Source organism: Leptosomus discolor, chromosome 11, assembly GCF_034619465.1.
Source record: "Leptosomus discolor isolate bLepDis1 chromosome 11, bLepDis1.hap2, whole genome shotgun sequence".
Taxonomy (NCBI): domain Eukaryota; kingdom Metazoa; phylum Chordata; class Aves; order Leptosomiformes; family Leptosomidae; genus Leptosomus; species Leptosomus discolor.
Window position 1 is genome coordinate 3,339,899 of NC_141401.1, and position 17,219 is coordinate 3,357,117.

At 50.5% G+C, this 17,219-nt stretch overlaps 1 protein-coding gene across 1 annotated transcript in view; it reads left to right on the forward strand.

Moving 5' to 3' along the window:
* IGDCC4 (immunoglobulin superfamily DCC subclass member 4) overlaps window positions 1-17,219 on the forward strand; it is a 95,805-nt gene that overhangs the window by 72,786 nt on the left and 5,800 nt on the right. Inside the window, exons 9-18 of the mRNA XM_086471688.1 lie at window positions 260-397; window positions 1,845-2,018; window positions 2,620-2,853; window positions 7,950-8,057; window positions 8,815-8,998; window positions 9,683-9,810; window positions 10,758-10,928; window positions 11,465-11,602; window positions 12,078-12,183; window positions 13,175-13,409. Of these exons, the coding sequence (XP_086327814.1) occupies window positions 260-397; window positions 1,845-2,018; window positions 2,620-2,853; window positions 7,950-8,057; window positions 8,815-8,998; window positions 9,683-9,810; window positions 10,758-10,928; window positions 11,465-11,602; window positions 12,078-12,183; window positions 13,175-13,409 (1,616 nt within the window). The remainder of the gene's footprint in view (window positions 1-259; window positions 398-1,844; window positions 2,019-2,619; window positions 2,854-7,949; window positions 8,058-8,814; window positions 8,999-9,682; window positions 9,811-10,757; window positions 10,929-11,464; window positions 11,603-12,077; window positions 12,184-13,174; window positions 13,410-17,219) is intronic.

The following is a 17,219-nucleotide window of genomic DNA, read 5'->3' on the forward strand; positions in this document are numbered from 1 at the left end:
TACATTTTGCCACCCTAGAGGGTAGTGTGGTGTGGCCAGCAGGCTCTGGTCAGTTGAAGCTTCGCAGCCCACCGTCCCCCTTCCCCAGACACCCCACCCATGCTCTGAGCTGTTGAAGAGCTGTGGGGTATTGATTCCCCCCGGGACAGACAGCCTGTCGCCAGTGGCTGTAACAGGGCCAAGACCAGGCCACTGGAGAGCTGGCAGAGACGTGTCGAGGTCTTGCCCTGGTCTTTGCTGACTTGTTGCTTCTACCCAGTTCCTAGTGCTGCCCCTCAGCTGTCCCTGTCGAGCATGACTCCTGGTGACATCCGTGTGACGTGGCTGCCTCCTCCTCCAGAGCTGAGTAACGGCAAGATAACGAAGTACAAGATTGACTACGGCACCCTCAAGGAAGGTGAGGGAAACACCCCTTGGGGGGCGGGAGGGGGTTATGTCTTCTGCTCCAGCAGTGTTAACAGCATGTCATGTCGAGGGGAGGAGGTGCAAGGCTGAAAATGGAGGGACCCTTTGTTACCCAGGGGAGGAGAACAGCCCTCTCTCAGCCTGGCTCTGCTGGTGGTGGCCACAGCAGTGCTGGTGCTGTGCTACTTCACCCTGCTTCAAGGTACCTTTTTCTGTGGTTGTGGAGGAGCCTTGTGTCCCCAGGGGAATGGCATGACACTTGCGTGTTTGTGCTGCCCTGTGAACATCTGGATGAGCAACCCTTTGGTGCCATCTGCACTGTGTTTTGGGGGAAGAGCTTTATGCTGGTTGGGGAAGAAGGGTAAATGCATTCAATTTATTTCAAATGGAGTCTAATCAAAGTGATCCTTGGGGAAAAAAAGCAAGTATCCTGGCCAGGCTGTGTTGCTCTGTTGCTGAGTTTTATCCAGTTTTATTTATATTGTCAGACACGCCAAGCCTTCAGCGGGGATGGTAACATTTACCTATGCTGGATGAGGCTGTTCCAGTTCCAGGGTTTGCTTGCTTTGCAAATCCTTCTGGGTATTTGCTCTTAAAACCATCAAAGCTCTGTAGCTTCTCACATCCCAGGGTCATGATTCTTACGAAGAGAAGCATGGGGAATGTGATGAAGTGCTGGACATGTTCCCATGTGTTTGATCTGGATTACTACTCTGCACTGTGACTCCTGGCTCTTGTTTTTTTGCCCTGATCCTGCACGTGGCTCTGTGGCATTGTAAAACCTTGGAAACGCTTGCAGACCAAGGATCACGCTCGGCAATACACTGTTAGGTAGCAGAGACAGCGCTCCCAGCTGAGTTTGCACCAGGTGAAGCTGAAAAGCGAGACTCTGCCTTCACCAACAAGGCAGTATGAATCTTCAGACCGATTAGTGACAATCCCAAGCCATTCTCAGGTTAAATTTCCTGTTGTCTCCCTTGGAGATGGGATGGGCTGAAGAGGGGGTGATAAAACCTGAGTCTAGAATGAGTGAAGGTGTGAATTTTGCAGAAAGCAGGGCTGCTGGACAGTTCTGGTTCAAATGAAGGTGAGCGTTGAAGTACAGCAGTGAGAAGCACTGGAACATACCATCAGCTGTGCTCACGTTCTGCCGTTACATCGGCAGCAGGAAGGTTTCTGACAGCTCCCCTCTGGGCAGGCTCGGTGGTGCTGAAGGCAACCTGCACTTTGGAATGTGATGGAGGGGGTTGTCAGTCAGGATGTCGGCTCTGCCCAGTCTTTAGTTCTAGTTTTTCCCTGGTGGCATGAGATTGCACTGGGCAAAGCCAAGCCAGCCCAGGGCGTGCAGAGCACGTGGGTAGGTAGGCTTTGTGGCTGCTCAGCTGTATTTCCCTTTGACTGGGAAAAGCATGTTTTTAATGGTGTCGCCTTGGTTCCAGCAGATCAGGTTACCTCCATTGAAGTGGGTGGAAATGAGACACAAATCACTCTCTACTCGCTCCATCCCAACAAAGTATACAAAGTTCGCATCGCGGCCAGCACCAGCGTGGGCTATGGGGCCCCTTCTGAGTGGACCCAGCATCGAACTCCTGACAGAGACAACCAGACGCATGGTAAGAGGTTGGGTGATGCCTGGGATTTGGGGCAGGGTGTGCAGGACATTGGGAAACTTGGGGCATAATGAGAGATACTTAACTTTCATTAGGGAATTATAACCATTGAGTTTGGTTAGACCAAAGTACCCACCTTTATCTCTCTGTTGAGCAGACCCTGTAGGTCTTGCTGCTTGCCTGGGTAGTGAGTCTTTCCTCCCTCCATGTGCAGCTCTGAAAATTCTTTAAAAAGGAAGCAAGAAAGAAACAAAAATCCCAAACCCTAATGTTACAACGTTTGGGAGTGGATAGACAATTCTGCCAAACAGAGCTGAGCCCAAGCCAGACTCCAGCAGTGGTTAAAGATGGTGGTATCTCAGAATACGCTGAGAAACTCCCATAGTGGCTTTGAGATGTTGCTTTTTCACGTATCACCCGGCTGGTAAATTCAACAGTGGAGCGTAACTGTACCACTCTCCACTGTTGGACAGCGGAGGCATCCCACTTACAGGACAGCCTTTCCTCACCCGCCTCGCACACTGCCGAGGACAGGGAGGATTCAGTAGAGCCAGGGAAATGGAGAGAAGTGGCTGAACATTTTTCTCTTGTCTTGTTCTTCCAGTTCCATTTGCCCCGACAGAATTAAAAGTCCGAGCAAAGATGGAGTCTCTCCTGATAACATGGCAGCCCCCAGCCAACCATGCCCAGATATCTGGCTACAAGCTCTACTACCGAGAAGTGGGCCCAGAGGAGTCCAGCGATGAAAGCCCTTTGGATGGTGCTGAAGATGAGAGCTGGGACGTAGGACCCATAAAACTAAAGAAGAAAGTGAAGCAGTACGAGCTGACTCGACTAGGTTAGCTGCTTACATCTTCTTAGCAGTTAGTGTGGAAACCCAGGGTCTGTCTCTCACACTTTGTAGCAGTCCCTGGATGCTTCCAGGAGGCTCCAGTTACCTGCTTGGCTGCAGGACCATGTGAGCATTTTTAAGAGCACTTAAAATCATTTCTAGAGTGGGTCTGTTGGGGCTTGTCCTAAGCAGAGTTTAAACCATAGACGTTTCTGATGCCAGTGCAGCAGGGACTGTATTTTTAACCAAGGGCTACTAATATACTTGTGTATGCTAATAAGCAGGTCTGAATCAATAAGTGTTTTTTATTTTGGCACTATAAAGAGAGCCTAGATTAAAATCTCTGGTCAGAACAATGATCTTTCCTTTCCTGTGTACTTCCAAGCAGCTCTATAATTGCATGCTATTTGAAATCTCTCTGTATTGAAATGCAGAGATGGATTAATTCACAGCATGCTGATTTTGGATCAGTCTTCTCCTCCACCTCCCCCTAAGAGGAAAAGGGATCGAAGAGTGAGTGTCCGTGGCTGGAGAACAAGTCTGCACCATAGTCAGATCTGCCTGGCTGGCTGACTGTGCTTGGTGTTTCCCATTAAGGAGTTATGTTTCTGGCGTCTGATTGTACCAATTAGTTGATTTGCCCATTGATACAGGATGGAGAGAGAAAAGAGTCATGGCAGATGCAGCCTTGAAACAGGATTCTGCTTCTTACAGCTCTTCCATCCCCTACTTCATGCTTCATCCCTTTTACTGCCCACAGAGCTGAGACTGCAGGGCAAGTGTTTCTTCTGCTGGTTCACCTTACCCATCTAGCATATCTGTTAGGCATGGTGTAAAGGTCAGGCTGCAGCACCTGGAAAGACAGTTTGTGTCATCGCTAAGTAGGTTTCCAGCTACGTTGCAGCCATCCTGCCACTGGGAGGGTGTTAACAGTTACGAGTTTCTCTGAAGAATTTAGGTCTGTAATTATTGCGTTGAGGAAACCACATGTGAACATCATCACGCGCCGCTCTAACCACGGGCAAGTCAGTTAACGGAGGGACTCGGGAGTGGGCTGAATTGGTTCCAAATGCTCTGGCACGATGATGCTGAGAAGGCTGCTTGTTCTTCTGTAATTACTTCCTTAGATTTGGGCATCCGTCAAGCCCTAATGGTTTCCTTATGATTTCGTGGTTGTGCATCAGCTATCGTGTCAGCAAGAGAGTCTCGGGTTTCTTCCAGCCGTGGATGTTCTCTTTTCTCCTCCTTGCGCTGCTGAATGACGTGCTCTTGCACGCGTACAGCTAAGGAAGGGGTCAGGAATCTGGCTGGGCTGAGAAAGGCGGGGGGTCTGGACATGAAACAAGAAGGAGGAGTGGCTGGGATTTAGAAGGGTTTAGTTTTATGGCAGGGAGCTACCCTGTGCAGGTACTTACATCTGCATCAGGGGTCTTGCAGGCAGAGCGGGTAGCAGTCTCAGGGGAGGCTGGCAGCCCTAACGTGCCCTGCTGCACAGTGGCTGGTGGGGAATCAGCTGGGAGGATTTCCCAGCTCATGGGTGTCTGCCTGGGAAGCACAGCAGTGGAAACCTCTCCGAAGATCCCTCTGTAAAAAGGAACAGTAGCCAACACTTGTCTCTTGGGAGTATCTCTTGATGTCAGGGTAAGGGTGCTGCATGTGGTGGGGGAGCGAAGTTTGCCCAGGCTGGCCCATGGGAGGTGGGCTGTTGAAATTGTGTCGTGGCTGAAACTACAAATTGGGTCAAGAGCTTGAAGAAATGAGAATGTAATAGAATGTTGTTTACATAGAATAGAATATTTCAGTTGGAAGGGACCAACAACCGTCATCTAGTCCGACTGCCTGACTGCTTCAAGGCTGACCAAAGGTTAAAGCAAATTCTTAAGGGCATTGTCCAAATGCCTCTTAAACGCTGACAGGCGTGGGGCATCCACCACCGCTCTAGGAAGCCCTCTCCAGTGTTTGGGATCTTCTGACACCATTTCAGGGTTAGGCACTGGGAATGCAGGGCTGTAGCTCAGCCGCGGTTGCGTACCATGGCAGTGCAAACACAAGGTCCCTGTTGGAGGCTACGTACTGCTGCAGCACAGTCACTAAATGCCCCTTGGCTCCGCATCTCGGCAGTGTCACTGAAGCCAGCGCTCTGCCCCTTGCCTTGTCTTGGTTTGGGGTGTGGCCTGAGAGACAAAACTCTTGTCCCACTGCTTATTCCTGCATAGCTTGATTTTGATTTCCTGATTTTTCCTTGGTTTTTTTGTTTTTTTGTTTTTTTTCTGGGAGCACAGCAGGGCAAGAGGGGAAGCACTTTCTTGGGAGGTGACTCCTTTTGGGGCATGCCTCAGACAGAGGTGGATGGATGTGCAGAAAGCAGCTTTGGACAGAGCTTCTTGAGCACAGTTGCTCTGAACAGCTGCAGCACAACTATTACACCAGCAGAGAACCATGCCCACGTTTCCCTCCCCTAGTTTCCTGTAACATTAGGCTGGGTTTTAGGCTGCAGTAAGGTTCCTCGTGCTGGTCCAGTGCAAGATTCTTGTTTTGTCTTCTCTTGCACTGGTTGGTCCTGCTGCTGAAATGGTGCCAACTTTGTCCACCACCTCTTCTCTGTCCTGCAGACTTCTTCATCTTTTGCCTTACCCTCAACCTCTGGCTTCTTGATTTTGCCTTTGGTAATGACTCCGCTCTCTCCATTTGAGCAGTCTGAAATAAGAGGAGATTTTTCTCCCATGCTCATGCTAACCTCTGGAGCAAACCATGTCTCCTTAGAGTGATACCGCTAATGACACACCTTGTATCTTGTCTGAGAGGTATGTGCTGAAATCGGTCCCGTGAGAGCGGTGGGCAGCTGTTCAAAGGCACATAAAGAAATACACCAATTTCATGAGCCTGCAAAATCAAAAGGAAGCTGTCCTGAATCACCAGGAGGGCTTTTCCCTGAGAAATTCTCATTGATTTCCATCTATGTTGTAGCAGTTAGTCTCTGTAATGGTGCGCAACTACCAGGGCCATAATTTACATGAAAAAATAAATGGTAAGGATTTAATCCTGTCTTCCACATTCCATGAAGGAAGATTGCATTCCTCTGGGAGTGACTCCCTGGAGATCAGGGTATTTTCCCACTTACAGGGAAGTGTGGCATATGGCATCTGGACAATATGAACACCTTGAAAAACTGAATGAAACAACATATTTAGCATATTGGATATATTATGCAGTCATCCAGATTAGTGATCTGAAGTGATCTGGACTAGATTATTCTGCTTATATTTAATGTATGACGGAATGCCATGAAATACATCTGTTTTCATGCTGCCTACTAGCTTCTTGACAGCTTGATAGAGCTTTATGTCTGCGTGTTCTAAGAACTTGAACATCTGGGCCTGTGTATAAAAATTGAAGCCAAGCCTCAGCCTGAGCAATCCAAAATACCCCTATTTTCAGAATGTGAATTGCTTGATCTTGTAGTAGAGCTCCTCTGGCTTCACGTGTAAGTGGCTGCTGTATTGATCCTGACCGGGGATGGAGATGGAGGACTTGTCCTTTCCGTCACTTCATTCTCCAATAGGAGCTGCCCGCAGCTGCATCACATCTGTGAGCTCTTCCTCCTCGTTGTGGATCACGTCATCCACGATGAGCTCGTGTCCCAGTGAAGCCCAGCCAAGTGCTCAGGCAGGAGGCAGAGTGTCTGTGCTGGCGAGAGACAGGCTGTGGGGTTCTTTGTTCCACCAGGCCCATGGTCCCAGCCGTTTGGAAGCTGAATACCCTTTGGTCTCATCCCCCTTGTGTGGGTTTGAAACATTTTCCTGAGGTTGGAGAGTGTGGAAATGCAGATCAGGCTGCCTTGGAGGCAGACAAAATCTGTTTGCTTTTGGGATTCTTTCGGGGAGAAAAATGTGGCTGCACCGTTTTTTATATTCTGAACGCGAACATGTGTTGTGGAGCAGAGAAAGCCTTTGGTAATTGGTACCATTAGCCTCTGGGAGCGTAATCAGTGCAGTAATAATAAAATTGGCATCAATGAGAGAGGTTTTATTCTGCTTACATTGTCTGGTAAAGAGAGCAGTGATCTATCAGGGCAGGGAATGGACAGGCACGTCCCAAATTAGCAACTTTCATCAATGCGCTGCAGCCAAGGCAACCAGAGACAGTCTGGACTGCTCGCTGAGCTTCTGAATGGGCTGGCTGCTGAAGGGAGAAGCTGGCGAGTGTCTTATTTGAGAACTTTGTATCTCCCTTGATTAAACATCTCCATTAAAAAAACCCTTGAGATATTAGTTAATACAGCAGCGGAGTATTTCAGCTGATGAAAGGCCGGAGGAAAGAGGGAAGTGAATTTTGGACCAGGGCAGCACCGCTTTGAGACAGAGCGCCCTGTCCTGCAGCTCAGTTTGGGTCCAAGTGCGAGGTTCCCCGTAGCGTGCATGGCTGGCTGATGGGAAGAGTGTGTAGTGAGGACCCTCAGGTTCCTGGTGTGGGTTTTGTGTGCGCTGTTGCTTTTCTAATTGCAAATCAAGAAACTGCTGTGGAGGCAAAACAGTCACCGTACAGCAAAAACTGCCGGTGACTTAACAGGGCGTGTGAGGACTTGCTGTAAGGAAGATCCTCGCAGCAGTGAATAAATCAGAAAGCGTTTCAGAAATGGGAGGTGTGTTTCGGAGAGGAGAGGATGTCCTCACTCCTCAGGAATAAACCATGCAGCGCATCCGCTTCCACGGCGGGGAGAGAGGAGTCACTGTGCATAGGTTTCTGTAGTAGTTTGCAAGGGAGAAGGATCAGGAGATGCTGAGATGATGTGCTACAGGCCATGACACTGGTTAACCCTCGGTGGCTGGGGCAAGTCCATTTGCTGCTGATAATTTCTGTAAAAAGTGAGGGGAGAGCTAGAGAGTAGCTGTGATGGTATGTGCACCGGTTGTGAGACAGTATGTGGAAAGCCTGTAAGTGGAAGGGGGACTCCCTGCTGTGTTTTTAGCAAATGCAACTCTGTTCAAGCTACTTTTGTGGATGGTGAGAAAAGCTGGTCAGATCAAATTAAACATGTCTACCTGGGGAGGGTTGGTAACAAAAATAACCCCAGATAAACCCTGCTTGATTTTTTTTTCCAGCTCCTGGGAAACTCTATGAGGTGAAGCTGGTGGCATTCAATAAGCACGAAGATGGTTATGCAGCGGTTTGGAAGGGCAAAACAGAAAAGGCACCTGCAACAGCAGTAGGTGAGGAATGCCCTTCATTTGTTGTCTGTCTCTTCTGCTTGGCACGTGGCTTCAAAGGAAGGGTAGAGGTAGAGTTACAGATGAATTTGAGGAAGGACAATACAAACATGGGGAAGGCCCCAATATAAGGAAACTCCCTTTGACGGTCATTGCAAATTACATTGGAGGAATTACCTTGGGAAGGAGAGAAAGGAGCAAAATATCCCGCTTCTTGTTAGGGTTGTTCTTATACTGGGTGTGGACGGCCTTCACCGTGCTTTCTCTGGCCCTGTTAGTGGCTCAGGGATGGTCTTGGAAATGCCAGATAACCTCGATTTCATCTCTTACATTCAAGAACGTGAATTAGCAGCATATCAGGCTTTTTGCAGTGTTACAAAGAAAGCAAAAGCTCTGAAGACCCAGGCTCCATTCTCAGCTCTGCCAGTCTGTTGTGGGATGGTGAGCAGTCTGGGCTCGTCCTTACCCTGTCAGGTGGGTGGCTTTGAAGCTGGCCTCTCGTGCTCCACAGTGGAACACCACCACCTTGCTGCATGGATCCTTGTTGTGATCTTCCCCACACGTGAGGAAAAGGGTGGAGCACTGCACACACAGAAGGGCTAAGCGGGCATCTAGGCTTGTGCTGGAGGCCAGCGTATCAGTGCAGGCGTCCCAACCTAGGCCATTTTATTACGTGTTTGCGGTGTCCGTGATGGCTGTCCCTTGCCTTACTGTCATGTATGTCTCCACATCTCTTTTCTCTTTTTGCCTTGCTCCACAGATCCCCCCGTGCAGAAGGGTCCTCCGCTGCCTCCGGTCCAAGTCTATGCAGAGTCCAACAGCTCAACTTCCATATGGCTCAGGTGGAAGAAACCTGACTTCACAACAGTCAAAATTGTCAACTACACTGTGCGCTTCAGCCCCTGGGGCCTGAAAAACGCCTCTCTTGTTACCTACTACACAAGGTAAAGAGGGATGCTAAGGGTTCATCTGCTGTGTATTGCTTGCTTCAGGAATAAACACAGGGCAGGAAGAACCTGCATGGAAGTTCCAGTACTAAGCAAAATCCTCAGTGTTTCACGTGCTGGAAACATTTGCCTTGGTCACAAATACATTCAGAACTGCTGAAATGTGGGACTTGTCTATGACTTGAATACTGAGGGCTCATTTACTGGGTGCTTTTTGACTCTTTTCTGCTCTGGTTGGACCTTACGTGCTTGTTTCCCAGTTAGTAATGTAGCCAGGTGCAATTAGGGCCAGTCTTGAAGCATTCATGATTTGTGAGGTGGTCCTCACAAGTTTGTTTTAAAAATTGCTAAAGTCTAAGCAGTTACAATAATTTGGGGATGTATTTTAAATCTGGATTCCTGTGCAGGTTTTCAGCCTATAACCAGGCTGTGTTTTCAAGCTTTTTTCTGCAAGTAGATCAGAAATGGTCCTGGAGCATAGAAACCTACTTTGCTCTGTATCTGGGAGCTGAGTGCTCTTGCATTCACGTGACTGCGAGAGATGAAACTTTAGGTGAAAAAATCAAATACTGTAAGAGTTAGGATAATGTCTTACAGTGTTCCTGGTAAGGTATCAAGATGATAGTGAGTGGGAGAACCATGTAGTGTTCATGGCCTTGTGAATGTGTCCTCTTTTGGCAGCTCGGATGAAGACATTCTCATTAGTGGGTTGAAGCCCTACACCAGGTATGAGTTTGCCGTGCAGTCCAATGGGGTTGGCATCGATGGGCCCTTCGGCAGCGTGGTGGAGCGGTTCACTCTTCCCGACCGTGAGTATTGGTGGGAATTGAATCCTGATTTCTCCTGGCTTTCCCTTGAATCTCTATCAAATCCCTCCTAATGCGCCCGAGAGATGTGATCTCAGATGGCCTCTGAGCTATGATGCCCCCGAGTACACGCTGAGAGCCGCTAAGCACCCCAGTGCCTTTCGCAAGCCCATTAAAGGAGTGCTGCTTTGTAAATGGAGAGGAGCATGTAAAGAGAATTGGGGCAACAATTGCTGCTACTGTGGGGTTGCCTCTAGGTTCAGAGAAATCCTGCTCGTTAGGGAGAGCTGATAATGCATCGCTTAAGCACTAGGCCCTTCCCAGTCACTGTCAGAACAAAAGTGCCTTGCCCAGCCTGGTTTTCCAATAAGACCTCCACCTCTTAGCTTCAGGCCTGGTGGAGGCTGAGAAGCAGACATGATCCCAGGAGCTGCAGTGGGTTAGCTCCTTACTCTGTGACAGCTTCTCCAGTGTTCACCTCCATAGAGCAGCAGTGATGGCCTTTGGAGGTGTTGTGGGCCCTGCCCCTAGCTGGGACTAGTTGCGGTGCAAGCAGGACTTTGGGGAAGATGGAGAAGGCGGCAACAAGGAACAAGGGTGTGCTGGGAATATTCTTTCAAAGATGAGCAATGTTGCACACCCTCAAACAGAGCTGCGTGGCTTCGTCAGCAGTGTCACCTTGCCTTTGGCTGGGTGGCCATGATGCACAAATCCTGCCCTGTATTGGGCTCAGCAGCCTCCTCTCTGCGCTCTCCACAGCTTGTTTGGATGAGGTGTCCGGCCACCGGGGTTGTCCGGCCACCGGGGTTGCCCGTCATTTCGTGCTCGCAAACGTGGCTGCGGCAGCGCTGAGCGGGGTTCAGGGAAGGCCCACAGCCCTTGTCGTTCCCTGCAGGTTGAATCCTCTCCTGCTCTTCTCTGCTGTTCACGCTGGGTCTTGTCTCTGCCAGGTCCCTCGACTCCTCCATCTGACCTGCGGCTGCACCCGCTCAACCCCTACGCTGTCCAGGTGCACTGGTGCCCCCCTGCCGAGCCCAACGGCATCATTGTGGAGTACCTCATCCTGTATAACGCCAACAACACGCAGCCTGATGACATGTGGACCTTGCTGACGCGAGAAGGTGAGCCTCCTCGAGGTACTGTGATACCCCACCAGGTCCTCCTCCTCCTGCATCCTTCCCTGGCTGCGGAGCCCTGGTTGGTCTGTCCTGCTGCCCTGATTTTTGCCTCACTTTGAGCACATACAAATAAACATTCAAGAGCTCATGCTGCCAGCTTTCTTGGTGCATATGCTGCGCCTTGAACCTGGTCATATGGGAGAGTCCAGGGACACAACTACTGAGAGACATGAAATCAATACATGTGTAGGGCTGAAGTAGCCGTTACCATCCAGCAAACATCCTGCAGATGCAGGCTGGCAGCCACTAGTTCCTAGGAGAACGTATGCCAGCATCACCATGGGCAGTGGGTACTGTCAGCTCTTTAAGCAGGAGGTTCATAAATGCCAGAGAGGTGTATGAATTACCTCTTAGAGCTTGTGACACAAAATCCCTCACTTCTGAGGGTCCCAACAGAATTTGACTGCTGCTTTGCTCTGCAGCCTCTGAATACTCTTGAAACTGCACATTTTAAACCTCTTTTGACTTGCTTTGATCAGGAAATATCTTCAGCACTGAAGTGCATGGCCTGGAAAGTGATACCAGATACTTCTTCAAGATGGGAGCAAAGACCGTCGTGGGATCTGGGCCCTATTCAAACGTTAAGGATGTGCACACCCTCCGGGAGAAGTTGTCTGGTACGAATTTCCCCTTTGTCCTGGTGCAGGAAGTGAGTTGTGTTGCTGAAGACCGTGATGTGTCAGCAGTGGCATTTCTGTTTGCCAAGCAGTTGCCTCGTGTCCCCTCACAGGGTGTGAGATATGACTGTGTGTAGGCTAGTGCAGAGGATCACAGCAGAGTCCTCAGATGTGCAGCTCCACAACCCGTCCCACGGGCAAACTTCCCCATCCCAGCTGCTATGGAAGGGCACATGCAACCTGCATCTTGCTGCCTTTCTGTTAGGCCTGTGTGGCATGAAATTAGTGAGTGTGCATAGCTGCCAGTTTGCTTTAAGCTGCTCTAAATTGTCACTGCCAAGTGATCTTCTCCCTCTGTATGTTTAGAGGCATCACCTGTTGGTTTCAGTGAAGCTGGTGCTTCTCTGAACATAAGACGCTTTGTACCTTGTCCCTGCTAGCAGCTGAAATGATGTGTCTGTCCTTACCCTACTAGATGTTCTGGATATCCACTCTGTCACGGGAATCATCGTGGGAGTCTGCCTGGGGCTGCTCTGCATCCTCTTCTGCATGTGTGCCAGCTTCCGCAACAGCAAGCAGAGGTAGGTGTCACCTCGCCTTTGCAGGAGGGAAAGGAGGCTGATGGGGAAGGAGGGAAAACACACGGTGAGCTGCTTCCTCGTGCTCAGATGGGCTGTTTGGGATGCGGTGTATGAAAACAAAGATTGGGTCTTGGGAGTGCTGGCTGGCTAAGGAACATACCTAGTATAGTCTTTTCACTGATTTCTTTTCTCAGTAGTTTCTCTTTAGCTTGCGTTGTTTGACTAATAGTTTTTTGTTCAGAGAAAGAAAAAAAGAAAGGGGGACGACATGCTGCATCACAACCATGTTAGTGTGGGCGGTATTTTTCTTCTAAGGTTGGATGGCTCTAAGGGTGTTTGGAAAGGATTTGTTAACTTCCAGTCGGGAAAATTATTAAAGACTTCCCTGTAAGTGACAGGCTGATTTAAGGAGGATTGGACCCAGCCCAAAGCCCCCTGCTATCCCAGGGGTCTGAATCCAGCCACAAGCATTTGGAAGGACCATGATAAGAAAACAGCTTAGTCGTTGAGAAGAGTTTTGAGCTGGCAGCAGATCTCAGGACTAGGAACAAGCAACTCCTGAAGTCTCATCCTAATGTGGCCACCAAATTTTTCTGTTCTGTTGCATCTCCTATCTGTAAAGCAGAGATGACAGGAGTGACACACCTCCCCATGGGCAGGGGCTAAAGAGCTCTTGCTCTAGTGCTGGGACGCGCGGTGTTAGCTGCCCTTGTGATCCACTGGCGAGGGGAGGGCTTTGTATGAGCTTTAGGGTGAGTGAAGGCGGTGAAGAGATGCGTCTGGGGGGAGGCTACTGCAGCGAAAGCTGTTGCAGTAGGATGTGGGTAGAGGATCCCCTTCCTCAGGAGCATCGGGCAGGGCCTTGGGCCTGGTCGCTTCCACAAGGACAGGCCGAGTGGCCCGAAGGGGATTGCTTTGCCTGGCGGTCCGTGGCTGTCTGGGACAGAAAAGAGCTAATGAGAGATGTCAACTCTTGCTTGTTTTCCCTCAGGGAGGCCCTGCCAGGCCTGGACTCCCAGGCAGCCGGCAACCACACTTACTACCACCGGAGCAGACAAGGGGCGGCAGCTCCCAGTGCCACCTTGGACTCACATGAGCTGGAGTCCCTCATGTCCCCTCTCCCAGAGGATGCACCCGTGCCCCTAGGGGACATCACAGAGCTGACCGAAGTGCACAGCCTCATCCACACAAGCCTCCCGGAGGACATGGTCCATGGGAGGAGGAAGGTAAGGACCGGTGCACGTGGCGACTGGGCTCCCACTCTAGGCAAGAGTTTGGTGTGTTGCTGCTGGGAAGCCAGGGTCTGATCTCATCCTGGTTCTGCAAAGTGCTGGTCATCTCGGCTGGAAGCTGGTGCTGGGCAGCCATGCGTTTCCCTCTCTCCCTGGCTCAGTCTTGGCTGTCAGATCTAAGTTTGGGATCCCCGTGCCACCTACAACCCCTTTTCATCTCCTGTGACAGTGGCCCCTCATCCCCAGAGAAGCAGCTACCAAACGTTCTGCTGCAGAAAGCTGCCCTGTTCCTGCTGCTGGTGTGAGAAAGTGGGATGCCTGGAGTAGATGCTTTGCTTTCCAGGATACCCTTGCTTAGAGTAGAAGGAGTTTTGTCCATAAGTAGTGTGCTCACTGGAATATCCTTGAAGATATACAAGAGGTAAAATTGTGTTTTATTTGTGAATCTTATTTTTGAAGTAATCTCTTCCTGCCCTGGTTGGTTTGCCTGACATTGCACTGTCTTTCATTCTTCCCTGCCCGTTTCCTCTCTCAAGCTTGCCTGAAACATTTCATTCCATTAGGGAACCTTTAATTGGCCTAATTTAGTTAATCTGTTTATGTCTCTCTTTGTAGCCCAGGGAGAGCATGTAAAGTAATTAGGAGGTTCAGTAAAACAAATGCATTGTGAGCACGTGGGATTTCACGTTTGCATCAACGCTGCGCTCGTGTGGCGCTGGAGGGCAGGTGAGTTTCAGGGTACCTGGGTAAAGGCGAGAGCCGTCCCGGCTGCCGGCGGCAGCGCAAGGTGTGGTCTTTTGGAAACGCCACGTCTTCCGCTGGCTTTAAGAGTCCGGCGAGCTGAAGCGGTGCTCGTGGCCGTCCCCAAGTGCCGTGGCAGGTCAGCGCTCAGCTGAAGGAGAAGCAGTTTGCAGCCAAGCCGCATCTATGGATTTCGGTGGAATGTAGTTGCCTGGCTGGACCCAAGCTGAAGAGTGTGAGGAATTTCCTACAGCTCTTTCTGTTAAATAAGGAACAAATGTTTTCAGTGATGGTGACTTACTCTGAGAACAGGTCAGGGTAGGGGGAAGTTCCCTCCCTTGGGAGGCCTTTTCTGGGGGCAGCATATCCAGATCTCTCTGCCAAAGCAGCAATCCTGTCTGTAAAGGTTTACACAAAGATTTTAATGGAGAGCAGAGCAGGGGCTGGAGAGGGCAGTGCCAAGGCCTGGCCGCTCGGGGCTTAGCCTGAGGGCTTGGGGAACCCCAGCGTCTGTTGCAGAGGCTGGCTGTGTCCACCAGTGGAGTTATGATCAGTGGAGTTATGATCAGAGCTTCGGGAAGAGGGGTGATTCTGGCTGTAGTGTCTCTGCCTCCGTAATTGGATGGGGAAAAGCCACAGAGAGTTGAATTCACTGAGAATTTTTGCCAGCGGAATAAAACCCCTGGTTTTTTGATGGATGCAGATAGGGAGGCAAGGATCGCTGAGGAGCAGCCGCATGCAGCCACCCAGAGAGCAGTGTTGTCACCCGTGCTGACCCGTGAGGGTGACCCAGCAGGTGAAGAACTGGGAGCAACAGGCTGTTGTTGCTGGGAGCGGGCACTGGAGGGAGATGTGCTCCCACGCAGGAGGCCCTGCTCCCTCCGCTGCCCAGCTCTTGCTGGACCTGCCACCCGGGTCAGCCCTGAGCACTGTTGTGTCCTCTGTGTGCTCTGTCGTGTCGAAGCAAGAGTGAAAAGACTCAGGCCAAACCCATGTTTGTGCTGCAGGTGCCAAGAGGCCACATGGGTGGGTGGTGATGTGGGTTTACCTGGCTGGGCAAGTCTCATGAGCACTGGTCTCATGAGCACCGGTCTCATGGCTGGACTGGTGCACGCGTGCCTGGTCTCCACAGCAAATGTAAATCAGAATCTGGTGCAGCCGTGAGCGTGTGCCTCTCCCTGCTTGTAGACAAAATGCTACTAGCCAAGGCCCAGGAGTGGGTTGTAGGTTCCTTGGGTTGTCTTGTGTGCTGCAAATAGCTTCTTCCAGCAGCCATGTAAGTTAGACTGCCAAAAACCCCTGGGGACCCTGCCTGGCACTGAGTTGCTGGGAGCTTTGTACCCTACAGTGACCAGCTGCTTTTGTTGCCTTCTCTTCTCTCTGTGGTTGGGGATGTGAAAACCCATGGCAAGGAATGTGGTAGAGCCACAGGAAAGAGAAAATCCTTGTGGAAGGAAATTCCCAGCCTGGCAAGGGGAAGCTCCCCAGGGTGCTCTAGGTCAGGTACTATCACTTGCAGTCCCAGTCAATAAAGGAAGGGAGTGAGAAATATCTCAAGGATCCCATTTATTTAACAGGATATTGTGTCACCACAGAGCTCAGGATGTTGGCTGGGACTCTTAGTCCAGTGCTCCTGTTGGGCAGGTTTGTGGAGCTGTGGTGCCAAGGAACTGGCAGCTCTAGGCCTGTCTGAGCTCCACTTGCCTGTTACACCCTCTGTCCTCAAGTTATGCTCCTGAAACTTATTTTGTGTTGGTTGGATGGCACTTGCCGTTAGCAGTGGCGGTGATAACTGCTCCTGTGCTTGCAGGCTTTCTGCCTGCTGGCTCGTTACTTAGCATTTCATGGATTATTCTTTACTGTTGTTATTCTTGTGGCAGCCTGAGGTTCCAGTGGAGATTGGAGGCTGTGTTGTTAGATGTACAGGCACAAAGAAGGGACTGTCCCCGTGCCATAAGCAGTCAGAAGTGAGTGAATGTCACTTTGCAGGTGTGGGGACTGGAGAACAGTGAGACCAAGGGCAGGAAGACTTCACAATGCTGAGATTTGAACTGAGTCCTGCGAAGAATCGCAGGCATGGGTTTTGAGAAGTCACTTCCCTTGGTCATCTTCAAATCAAGGTCACTAGTTCCTTCGAATGTAGGGCCGTGATTCCTCCTGAGCCATTACAAGTAATGCTGGGGGTGCAGGATGGTGCAAGGGGAAGGTGGGATAGTCTTCGTGCTGCTGGACAGCCCACAGGAGCTGCCTGGCCACTCTGCCCCTGCTTGCAGGAGAGCAAGGTGCTGGTGCAGCCGAGCTGTCGGCACGGGGCCCCTCTGGGTGGCTGACGGCCCCATTAGGCAGGAGTACACTCGGCCATTTAGTGGGCCCTTTTCCTTCCTTCCCAGTGGTCACACACAAGGATTTTTGAATACACTGACAAGTGATTTTTCTCTCTTACTCTCTTCCCCTTTCAAGTGACCCCCAGACCGATGCCCTCCGTAGCCCGTGTTATAAATGACACCGTCATGCACAGGCTGTGGCGATGCAGCTCTGTTTCCCCTGACAGATGGACTGAGGATGATAAAATGGCTCCATTTCAGACACCTCTGTCCCTGCTGCTTTTGGGCCAAGCAATTTAGGGGGTGGGGGAGAATGTTAAAAAGCATCTGCTTTCCATGGAAGACCAGCTTTTCATCGAGTGAAGTCAAACTCAAGCATTTTGGCTTGGAAACGTTTGCTGTTGTGCTTCTTGCAAGCTGGAACCTTCCTTGCTTGCTGCCCCCCACTCTTTCCCTGTGGGCCTCCTCCCCACGGGGACTGTGTTTCCCATGAAGGAGCCCCATGACTCGGAGAGCAAACGCTGTAACGCATCAGGGAGCTTGGATCTACCCGGGCTGTTTGTCATTTTCACGTTGAAATTTTTCTGCGTGGAAGAAAAGTCCCAATGTCTTCTGAAAAGTCTTAGATGAGAGCTGTGCTCCTGTTGACAGCAGAGATTCTCCTTTATCTGGTGGGGGAGAGGTCTGTTACGCCGCATCTTGTTTAGAGGCGCAGCTGCAGGCAGGGGTGCCTGGGTGT